This window comes from Prionailurus bengalensis, chromosome A1 (genome assembly GCF_016509475.1).
Source record: "Prionailurus bengalensis isolate Pbe53 chromosome A1, Fcat_Pben_1.1_paternal_pri, whole genome shotgun sequence".
NCBI classification, from domain to species: domain Eukaryota; kingdom Metazoa; phylum Chordata; class Mammalia; order Carnivora; family Felidae; genus Prionailurus; species Prionailurus bengalensis.
Window position 1 is genome coordinate 117,155,966 of NC_057343.1, and position 12,028 is coordinate 117,167,993.

A 12,028-nucleotide genomic window follows, 5' to 3' on the forward strand; every position below is an offset into this window, starting at 1 on the left:
CACAAGTGGGGAGGGGCAGAGAGAGAGAGGGAGAGAGAGAGAAACCCAAGCAAGCTCCGCGCTGTCAGTGCAGAGCCTGGTGCGGGGCTTGAACCCACAACTGTGAGATCATGACCTGAGCCGAAATCAAGAGCCGGACACTTAACCGACTGAGCCAAGCAGGAACCTCGTATTATCACCTTTTCTTGCTGTTTTTTATTTAGTAAGTGTAGAGTTCATGAGGTACTTATTGGGATTTTTCTTTATTAGTTTTGAGTTTGAAGTTCATCAACCAAGTAGCATATTATTGCTCCCAAAAGTTGGAAAAGCCAAATATAAAATATCCAGCTATATTTAATAGAGTATTGTTCAACACTTAATGATAAGGAAGTTTTGATGGAAGGTTGGGTGGGGAAGGGTGGAAGAAAGTCCACTACTGTTGTTTACCATACACTTGAATTAACCAAGTATGCAAGGCTGTTATTTATTAATTTTATATTCCTCTAGAGATTATATTATTAAAATATATTCAAGCAAAGAAGTTCAAATGATGAGTGAAAAGGTAGTTCAAGACTGTTTATTATGAAAAAGTGAAACACTGCTAAAGCCATGTTAGGTTGAACCATATAAAACTGTCGTTTTATATATCAAAAATGGTAATATCAGCAATTTCATTTGGTTCAGCCTAACTCTGTGTATAGTGTTAAAGGTACTCTGGCATCTGATGAAAGATCCTGGGGTAGGATGCTAAAATGCAAGGAAGGTCTGCTCAGGTGATGTTATGTTTTGTGAAATAAAAATTTTAGATAAAAATAAAAATTTGATATCTACATTCCAGCAAAACTTGGGACATTTTGTGTTATTTAGAAAGCAGTATAAAATTTTATCATTTTAAATATACTTTTCTTCTTTAATTGGATACAACTAGGTTTCTTTTCTTTTTATTTATTAAAAAAAATTTTTTTTTACATTTATTTATTTTTGAGAGACAGAGACAGAGCACAAGCAGGAGATGGGCAGAGAGAGGGGGAGACACAGAATCCAAAGCAGGCTCCAGTCTCTGAACTGTCAGCACACAGCCCGATGCAGGGCGCGAACCCATAAACCGTGAGATCATGACCTGAGCCAAAGTCGGATGCTTAACTGACTGAGCCACCCAGGCGCCCCATCTTTTCTTTTTATTTAAAAAAATGTTTTTAATGTTTATTTACTTCTGAGAAAGAGAGAAAGAGAGACAGAGCATGAGCTGGGGAGGGTCAGAAAGGGAGACACAGAATCCGAAGCAGGCTTCACGGTCTGAGCTGTCAGCACAGAGCCCAATGTGGGGCTGGAACTCGTGAACTTCAAGAGCATGACCTGAGCCGAAGTCAGTTGCTTAACTGACTGAGCCACCCAGGCTCCTCTAGGTTTATTTTCTTAATGTCACATTTTTGTTGTCAAATAAAGCATATCTTTACACAATGCTATAACATAGTCTGTAAAAGCAATTTACCTCAAACATACTGAAGTAATAATAAACAAATGGGTAACCTTTGGAATTCTCACATGCGGCTTTACTGAGGAAGTTATCTAATCATACCCTGTGACAACTCTGCTAAGCATGTAATTAGGCTTGTCAGGAGGAAGAACACATTGATTATAGCCTTCCTAGGCTATAGTAGCTGCTAACCAATCCTACCATCTAACTTTATTATTATTAACAACCTTAAAACTAATTTCATGTTGCTAATGTAAGAATGTTTATTGGTGTGTCTTGCCCTTCCCAAAAGGTACTTTTATGTGAGTTAGGATTAGGTTCAACTGGATATTTCTGAAAATTAAGTAAATTAATTATAGCCGTGGGGCGCCTGAGTGGCTCAGTCGGTTAAGCGTCCGACTTCGGCTCAGGTCATGGTCTCACGGTCCGTGAGTCCGAGCCCCGTGTCAGGCTCTGTGCTGACAGCTCAGAGCCTGGAGCCCGCTTCAGATTCTGTGTCTACAAAAAGATTTTGCATTTAGACTTTCTTCAGGTCATGTTGAACAACGCTTCTGAACAACTTACTAAATAGCCTTTCAGATAACATTTTTGGATATTGTCTTCTCTCCATATCCAGGTCCCTCTGACTCTTAAATTATACAATATGAAGAATTATATATCTCTTAATGTCTTTGAAACATTTTGAGAGTGACATATAATATTATTTGAGGCTTTCATTAACCTGTATATATTTATTAATCTTAGTCTTCTAGATTTTCCATTTTAAAAGTGATATTGAATGAATGAACTACAGCTATGTGCAACATTGTGGATGAATCTCACAAATATTAAATTGGGCTCGGGTCACGATCTCGCGGTCCGTGAGTTCGAGCCCCGCGTCGGGCTCTGGGCTGATGGCTCGGAGCCTGGAGCCTGCTTCCGATTCTGTGTCTCCCTCTCTCTCTGCCCCTCCCCCATTCATGCTCTGTCTCTCTCTGTCTCAAAAATAAATAAATGTTAAAAAAAAAAAAAAAGAAAATTAATTAAATTGGTCAAAAGAAGCCAGACACAAAAGAGTACACTGTATGATTTCATTCATATAAAGTTCAAAAACTAATACCAGTTTGGCAGTCAGGATAGTAGTACCATTGGAAGGGTGGGTAGTGACTGAAAGAGGGCACAAGGTTTGGGACTTCTGGTATGTGGATAGCGTTCTGTTTCTTTATCTGGGTGCTGGTTACACAGGTGTGTTCACTTTGTAAAAATTTTTCAACTGTACACTTAGGATTTGTTTGCTTTTTTTTAAAATTTATGTCATACTTCAAGAAAACTCTAAAGTGATATTATTATCTGCAAACTTGACTTGATTCCAGCTTTCTCTAATTTTGCTGTTGATGTTTCTTTGAAGGTGCCAATGTGAATAGGGCTACAGCCAATAATGACCATACGGTAGTGTCACTGGCTTGTGCAGGAGGTCATCTGGCAGTTGTTGAGCTACTGTTGGCTCATGGAGCTGACCCTACTCATCGACTCAAGGTATTCTACTTAAAAATAAGTAAATAGTTTTTATTAAAAGATAATGAAACTATGCTTGCCTCATCTCGGTGCTTAATATTCATTACTGTTTATAAATGAATGTTTGTTGTAGGCAGGTTGCCAAGAAACTAAATGTCTATAGCAGTCATAAGCAGAAATTTGCAGATAATTAATTAATAGCATCAATTTTTCTCAGGATGGCTCTACAATGCTCATTGAAGCTGCAAAAGGTGGCCATACAAATGTTGTTTCTTATCTGTTGGATTATCCGAACAATGTTCTGTCAGTTCCTACTACAGATGTGTCTCAGCTCACCTCATCTTCTCAAGATCAATCTCAGGTAAAGTAAAACAGAGTTGATTTATAAATATAGGGTCTTCAAATCGATTGGGAGTTTTTGTTTAAAATTACTTTTAGGGGTGCCTGGCTGGCTTAGTCAGAAGAGCACACAACTCTTGATCTCAGGGTCGTGAGTTCAAGCCCCACGTTGGGTATAGAGATTACTTAAATAAATAAACTTAAAAATTAAATAAATAAATAAATAAAATTAGGTTTAAAACAATTTTTTTTTTTTTTTATTTTAGAAAAAGAATGTGAGCTGGGGAGAGGGACAGAAGGAGAGAGAGAATCTTAGGCAGGTTTCATGCCAGTAAGAAACCTGATGTGAGGCTTGATCCCATAACCCTGGTAACATGACCTGAGCCAAAATCAAGAGCTGGACACTCACCCAGGCACCCCAAAATAAAATTAGTTTTAAGCAAAATGGATTGTTTCTCTTTTCTATTACTTATTGAGATAAACATGATCCCAAATCTTTAAGGTTATTTTCTTCAAAAGTACATGAAAATTTCTTATTATCTTACTGAAAAAAAAATCCTTTTTACAAAACACTTAATACCAAATATAAATACAAATTTTCCAAGTTGTCATCATACTGTAGGGTTGTTTTTAATAAACACCTTAAGCATAATCTTGAACCAAGAGATAACTTCTTCCTGAGTACCTCCCAATACAGTATTAATTATTGTAGAGATAGCTACTTTTGTCAACCAGGGTATAGTTAACTAGGATATATGCATCAGAAATTCATTAAAGTAATTTATAAGCCTACCTAAAAATATGGAGAGACTGTAGAGTATACTAAGTATACAAAGTTCAGTGAAATCTTAAGTTTTTTTCCACAATGGTACCCTGAGAACTGCTAAAATACCACAATTTGGCGACTATGTTGGCTTTTCTTTTTTTTGACCCATACAGAATTTGAACAAGGGTAAATTGGCCAGTTAATATGTGACTTGTACTCTTAACTATAATCAGAACCAACAAGGCCCCAACAAGGCTTTCTGTCTAACAAGAGAGTAATACTAATTCTCTTTAGCTTAAATCATTCACGGCTTATAGATTGCCCGAGCTTGTCCAATTCACTATTCACTATTCTCAGAAATTATTCTTTGGTGAGGCTTGCTTTTTTTTTTTTTTTTTTTTTTTTTAAGAAACAAAAAAATGAATTTGGTGGCATATAAATAAAATCTAAATTTCCATTTCATTTAAGGGCCTCCTTTTTATTCTTTGGTCTGAGATGGTATTTTTTCTGAGTTAATTTTTTAGGTTCCACGTGTACCAATGCATACACTTGCCATGGTTGTACCTCCCCAGGAACCTGATAGAACATCACAGGAGAACTCTCCTGCCCTTTTAGGAGTACAAAAAGGTTAGTTATTGAATTATTTTCCTTAAAATGGGTATTTCATCACCTAATTAATGAATTCACAAAAGTACTTTAATGGTACACCGTAACTGTGTGCCCAGGATTAATTGAATTAGGGATTTCTGACAAATGCTAGTAGTCTTACAGATTATTTATAAATGAAAGAACATAAATACTAAGAAAAATGATTTCTAATTTTCTTGCTAACATACTGCTAGTTGGAGTTTTCATCTTGCACAGGTGAAAATACTTTAAAAGTATATCAGGCTGTTGATTATATTACAGTAGCAAAAATTTATCAGGCATTCATTTTGCATTTGACAATTCTTTTGTTGAACAGTAAAATATGAGGAATGAAAATGTATGTTTGCTGTCTAGTTAAGTCTTAGTAGCACTTTTCAACTCTGGGAGTTAGAAGTTTAAGAATTATATGTAGTTTTTTTCATGTAATGCTGAATATGGTGGGCTTACATCTGTCATGTGAACCTGGACAAATAACTATCAAAAAGTATATAAATGATATCCAAGTGAATATTAAGAAGGAGCATATATTATTTAAAGGACTTAAGTTTATGAGCTCTCATATTTTCCTGCCGTCTTCACTTGTAGATAGAAAGTACCTTCACTTGACAATCGTGTAGTTGTCATATCTCTGAAATAAAGTAGGTAATATGTAAGGTATTAAAAACTACGTAAAAACAAATTTATGAGCGTATTTCATTCAATATATAATAACCAAGCTTTAGATTTTTGAAATTACAGTGAAGTGTGTAAGTATATATTAGTACCTCTAATACTATGATTTGAGAAAAGTTGGTTAGAGGTGACTATTATAGCAGCAAACAGAAGCTACTTTTAAATTATGTCAATTTTAGTAATTTAGAGTATTGAGGGCCATGATCAAGGATTAGTTCATTTCTAAACTATTAATTTCAGAGAGGAAATATCTGCAATCTCTCTGACTTAAGGTAGTTATGGAGTTTTCTATTGGACACTTAGCTATTCAAACTCTTCAAAAAATAAGACTGCTATTTTTTTTTAAGACTGCTTTTTTTAATCTTAACAAATAAAAAAACAAATTAAGCATGTACTTTTAAGGAATCTGAGTATCCTAACTGACTGACAGCCTTTAGTAAAATACTTAAACCTAAATGTCTCTGTTTTTATAATTTTTTGTTTGGCTATACATTGTAGAAGACTATAGTAACTTTGGCTAAAGAAATTCAGTACTAAATAAGAAATGATTAAAAAATACATTAATAACACAGAGGCACAAAAGAATCAAGAAATAAGCTAGGAAGGACATAAAGTATCAACAGAGAAGAAGTAAAACATTTTAAATTCAGGTTTAATATGTAAGGCAACAGAAACGTTTGGGTAAGGTTTCTTTAAGTTGATGCTCAAGTGAGTAATATTTTTTAATTACTGAAAGACCTTCTTTACTGAGTATCTACTTATTTTCTTCACTCTGATGTTTTATTACTTACTGAATAGCATAAAAATGAACTAATTTTTTAATGATCTTTCATTTTACTAAATTATTAGAGAAGGAAAAAATTAACACTTGTATTTAGACCCTTGGGTACTTGATGTTGTCAGCTGCCAGTGGCATTGCCAACCTAGTAGTTCTTTACGTAGAGCCAACTGTGATAATCCACTGTGTTAAGATGTTATTTTAATATAAATCATGTTCATCGTAGAGTATTATATCACTATGAATTAGGAAAAATTAGTTGGTGTTGTAAACATACATACTGAAGTATCCAGATAGATAGGAAAACGTTATCTTAAATTATGGAAGAAATATTATTACTTTTTTCTCCTCAAAGTGTCTTTTTCTCCTCAAAACTCTGTTTTTTCTCTAAAGAAATTTCTTTGAGTGGTGAAATCTCTGTTCAATGCTCGTGTTTTTGTTTCTTCTAAGTCCTTAGACTATCTCTGTGTTGCATGTTTGATTAGGGATGGAGGAAGAGTTCTTACTCTTTAGGACTCTCTTCCTTTCCTAGCAATCATTTTTTAAGTTCTTAGAACATTTCACTTATGTCTGAAGTCTTTTTATTATTCATATCTGTATCCTTCTAGAACATATCATGCCCTTAAAACTTAACCAGGTATTTTGGGGCACCTGGGTGACTCAGTGAGTTAAGTGTCCAACTTCTGCTCAGGTCAAGATCTCACAGTTCATGAGTTTGAGCCCCGCGTCAGGCTCTGTGCTGACAGCTCAGAACCTGGAGCCTGCTTAGGATTCTGTGCTTCCCCCTCTCTCTGTTCCTTCCCCCCTCATGCTCTGTCTCTGTCTCTCTTTTTCTCTGTCTCTCAAAATAAACATTAAAAAAAAAAAAAAGACTTACCCAGGTATTTTATATATATCCTACTCAGATATTCTTTTCTTTCATGATCCATGTGCTTCGTTTGCCTAGGCTCCATCCATCTTGACCCATATTCTCCTTTTTTAGGCAACTAATCTCACTTATCCATGGTCGGTTTTCAAAGGAATCAGCATTCTAGGTGGTATTTGACAGAGGCCTCAAGATCACCTCTATAAACAAAATGTGAAACCAGGTGATAGTGGTATGCTCCGTTTTCTAGCATTATTTAGCTTTACTAACTATAGTTTTGAACGTTCAGTTGGGAAAGGATATGTAAATAATATCAACCTTTTGCCCTTCCAAATCAGTTTTGTAAATAAATTTGTTACTTAAAGCCACTCTTGCATCCAACTTATTTGTTGTAACTGGTTCTCCAGGAATTCTAAAAGATAGGACTCATAATTATCTTCTGCAGGCTGTACATCTTAGAACTAATTTGTTGCAAAGCACTAAAATGATGTCAGGGTAAACAAAACACATCTTTGTGTGTACCTCAGGCCCTCTTGAGGAGTAATTTCTTTTCTCTGGAGTCCAACAACACTTCATGGGATCTTCCTTCAGACTCTGGTCACTCCTGCCTCTTCCCCTCCCCTTGGACTTCAAAGTGTAGAAAGAAGGTTGAGTTAATCATACTCCATTCCTGCTGCTTTATTGTCATGGATCCTCTTTTGTTTTATTTATCCTCTTTTCTCCGTCTTCCCATTCCCTTACTTCCCTTGTAGGCAATGACTCTACTGTGTTTGATGTGTGTTCTTTTGTTCTTATAAAATGTTTACTACTTTGTGCGTATTTTTGATTTACATGACTGGTATTGTGCTATAGGTTGTATTTTGTTTTTTACTTTTCTCACTCAGCACTGTTTTAAAGATCTATCGATGTGTATGCACCTCTAGATTATTTCTACTGGCAACACAGTGCTTCACCCTGTATATTTTTCTTGTTTTACTTCTCCTTTTCCAGTGATGGGTATACCAAATAGCCTCTCATTCCCCACCACCACAGACAATGCTGTGATGAAAGTCATGGTACAGTCCCCTTGTGGGTCTGTGTGAGAATTTCTTTGGGATATAATCAGGAGCAGAATTACCTGTCTGAGGAATGCATAATGTTTATCTGACAAAATGCCACAAATTTGCTCTCCGGGATGGCTATAGAAGTTTACACTCCCACTAGTAATGCATAAGGGTTCCCATATTATACACCCTCCTTCCCATTTCCATGCTTTCCAACCCTTGACTTAATTCTTACATTTGGATTTGTACATTTTTATCTCCCCTTTTAGACTGTAAGCTCCTCAAGGGCAGGGTTTATGTTGCTCATCTTTGTATGGCTCACTATGCCTTGCTTATACTAGATGCTCATATATTTGTTGAATAAATTAATGGTGCCAGGCTAAGAATTTAGATTATTCTGAAGACAAAAGAAAATTATTAAGAATTTTTTTAAGAAGAGAGACATTGTAATTAAAGAGGATGTGTAAAAAATTAAGAAGTAGTATTCTAGAGTGGTTCGGACAAGATCTAAAAAAATTTGAACATAAACTAAGAAATTAACATGCTGCTTTATATCCCAGAATTGTTTATTAGAGTAGGTAACATGAGAAGTTCTTATTTTTATATCAAATCAGTAAAATCGTATAGAAATTATATGTACAGTGAATGAAATTGAGTGTTCCTTTGGAAATTTTACTCCTAATGTTCTCTAGTTTAGCAGATTTCCATGTAATCATGCTTATATGGATTTACATATGCCTGAATTTAATCTTTTAACATATAGCTGTTTACAGTAAAAGGCAGAAAGTTGAACTAATCTTTTAGGATGTTACACAGATGCTCTGTCTTTGGACATGCTTGGTTATCCTTACTGTATTAAAGCTGTATAGCATGCCCTGTTACTTTGGGAAATTCTGAGATAGAAATTTAGGCATAAAGGCAAAATAAGTCTTTTCTAGGCCAGTGGCTTTCATTTTTGACACATTTTGACTGTGACCATAACAGGAAATATTTTATATTGTAACTCAGAACACAATATACATCTGCTTACCCAAATATAAATTCCATTAGATAATATATACTCTACTACACTTGATGTATTGTGTTATTTTCAACTGTATTTCATCAACCTTGTTTTCCATTTAAGACCCAGTTGGGAGTGCTATTTCATTCTAGTAAGATGCTGTGTAGTAATGTAAGAAAGCAAGGGAATTGTGGAACAGCGCTTAAATGTCCTTAGACAAAATCAAGTAAGGAAATATGAAACCAAATCCAGACCCATCTGTATGTCCTATAATTTTCCCTTTGGCCATTATTTTTTATTGCACACTATCCTATTTTATACATGAAAATAACTGATGGAATTAAGCTCATTTCAGTAGTAAACTAAATTTTTGTCAAATATATGTCTACCTCATTCCCTTACTGCGCATAAAAGAAAGGCTATGTTTGAAACCGTCTCTGTGTTATGGTTTCTTATTACAAACTCTTAGTTTTATTGATGGTACAAAAGGGAAAGCTGAGGAAGTAGGATAAACACCAGACCAAAGAGTTAGATGTTGGTTTACCTATATTCCTAAATAGTACTTTATGATGTCTCTCACTGCTGCCAGTGAATAGATTTAATTTATTTGTACGTGACAGTGGGAGATGTTTTAAAGAGGTGGAACTCTTATTTTCTGGCATCTTACACAACTGCCTTCCTACCTACTAAAATTTTTGTTGCTAGAAGGATGCTTGTCACATTCTCTTCTTTTCCCAAACACAGAAGGTGTTGCTTTAACTTCTAGGAATAATTAGGTGACATTATTTGTGCTTCACCACCTTGTTTTATTCTTGATTTATAGCTTGAATTAGTGCTCTAATGTGTAGCTATGCAATCCCATTAACTCCATGATTACAGATACTCAGCCATTGGCTATTTTGGGAAGAACTGTTTTTTGTCCATTATTTTCTACCATCGTGTTCTTCCTGCTACATATGTCCTCAGCTTATAGTCTTTATATTCAGTTACATAAGTTACTTTTAGTAATCTTGTACTCTAAACTTCTTGGATTTTATTTGTTAATAAGATAGGGCTTGGGGTGCCTGGGTGGCTCAGTCCGTTAAGTGTCTGACTCTCAGTTTTGGCTCAGGTCATGATCTCATAGTTTCATGAATTCAAGCCCAGCGTTGGGCTCTGTGCCGACAGCACAGAGCCTGCTTGGGATTCTCTCTCTCTCTCTCTCTCTCTCTCTCTCTCTCTCTCTCCCCCTCCCCCATTTGAACTGTCTCTGTCTCAATAATAAATGAATAAACTTGAAAAAAAAAAAAAGATAGGGCGTATTCCTGTTAGTATACTAGCGTGTTGTCAATAAAATTAATGAGCATTTAAAGGAACATTCATTCTTTGCAGAGCTACTAAATTGCTGATGTTATTGCATTTATTACACGATTGAAAATTTCTTTGCTGGACTAGCAGATGTCTACATTGCTGTTTGTGGCAGTAAATCTCCTTTTTCTTACCTGTTGATTGTTATTAGGTACTTGGAACAGATAAACCAAACCATGAATTCCTGTAAGATCTTATAGTAGTTATTAAATTATCTCACAAATATAACAGCTTTTGCTCAGGAAGATTAAAGTCTTTACCCATCTCTTAGTTCAGATAAAATTAAATATGGGCAATACATTTTGATGAGGGTTGCTTTCAAAGAATAATTCTCTTAAAATGATTGCCATAATTTCAAAACTGTGGTATCCTGACCCTGTTAAAGTCAATATCTAGGGGGAAAACTGTTAGACTTTTTCATTAATAACATGTTGAAGATGCTTGAGGTATATGCAGTTTTGAGATCTCCGACTCTAGAAGAAAAAAACCAAAAAACAGTTGACGCTCTAATTTTTTTCCCTAGTGGTTTCATTACCCTCTTGTAATTCAGAGTATTTTAACATCAAACGGGTGATGACTTTTTCCTTTGGACTTAAGAATCATTGTGAATACATTGGATGATCTTATTTTTAAAAACCTTAAGTTACTTATATTATTCATATGTTGACTGCAATTCAAAATAGTAAACAACTATTTTTTACCCAGATCTTTTTTAAAAGCGGCTCTATTGTTGTTTAATTTACATACGTTAAAGGTCCTTCGTTTTAAGTGTACAGTGCAGCGAGTTTTAGTAAATTTACAGAATTTTGTAACCATCACCACCATCTAGTTTTAATCTCTATCATTCTGAGACCTTTCATGCCAGTTTGTAATCAATCTTCCTTCTCACTACTGTAACCCCAAGCAACCACTACTTTTCTTTCTGTCTCTATAGATTTGCCTTTTTCTTTATAGATTTGATATAAATGGAATTGCATAATATGTGATCTTTTGTGACTGTCTCCTTTCACTTAGTGTAATGTTTTCAAGGTTCATCCCCCTTATAGAATGTATCAGTAGTTTGTTCCTTTTTATTGCTGAATAGTCCCAATTCTTCCTAAACAGGAGGATTAAGCCTTGAGTATGCCTCAGAGTAGTTACTGTATATATTTTTTTTCCATTTTATGTCCCAATGTTAGGATTGTTAATATTGATAATTATTTTGTAATGAGGGGAGTAACTTAAGTGCAATCCAAAATCTTAACATAACACCCATTTACTTCATTTTTAACATACACTGTCAGTATGAGAAATCCTATATGAGAAGCCTGGTTTCTCCTAGGTAATACTCAGTTTCTCTCGTAGACTTTTACATGAAGAGTTTATTTAAACTCAGAATAATTGTCCTTTGTGACTTAAGTTTAATATAGTTTTCAGGTAAAGAAATGCTAAAGACTTATTAGTGGAAAATTTTAGGATAGGTCCTGAAAAAACTGATTTCATGCTGTATTTTAATGTAACAAGACAAAGGTTTTGGCCGCTTGAAAAATACTTTTCACTACTTTGATTTATAAGTTACAGTTTCCTGTAGTAACCTTTACTTGCACAGTTAATATTGTGAAGAAACAATTGAAAAGT

At 34.9% G+C, this 12,028-nt stretch overlaps 1 protein-coding gene across 5 annotated transcripts in view; it reads left to right on the forward strand.

The window, feature by feature from the left end:
- The window catches only part of LOC122481197 (ankyrin repeat and KH domain-containing protein 1), a 130,632-nt gene that overhangs the window by 83,971 nt on the left and 34,633 nt on the right, over positions 1–12,028 (forward strand). For all 5 annotated transcript variants that reach the window (XM_043576432.1, XM_043576526.1, XM_043576608.1 and 2 more), the window contains 3 exons: positions 2,844–2,971; positions 3,168–3,311; positions 4,580–4,682. In XM_043576432.1, the coding sequence (XP_043432367.1) occupies positions 2,844–2,971; positions 3,168–3,311; positions 4,580–4,682 (375 nt within the window). The remainder of the gene's footprint in view (positions 1–2,843; positions 2,972–3,167; positions 3,312–4,579; positions 4,683–12,028) is intronic.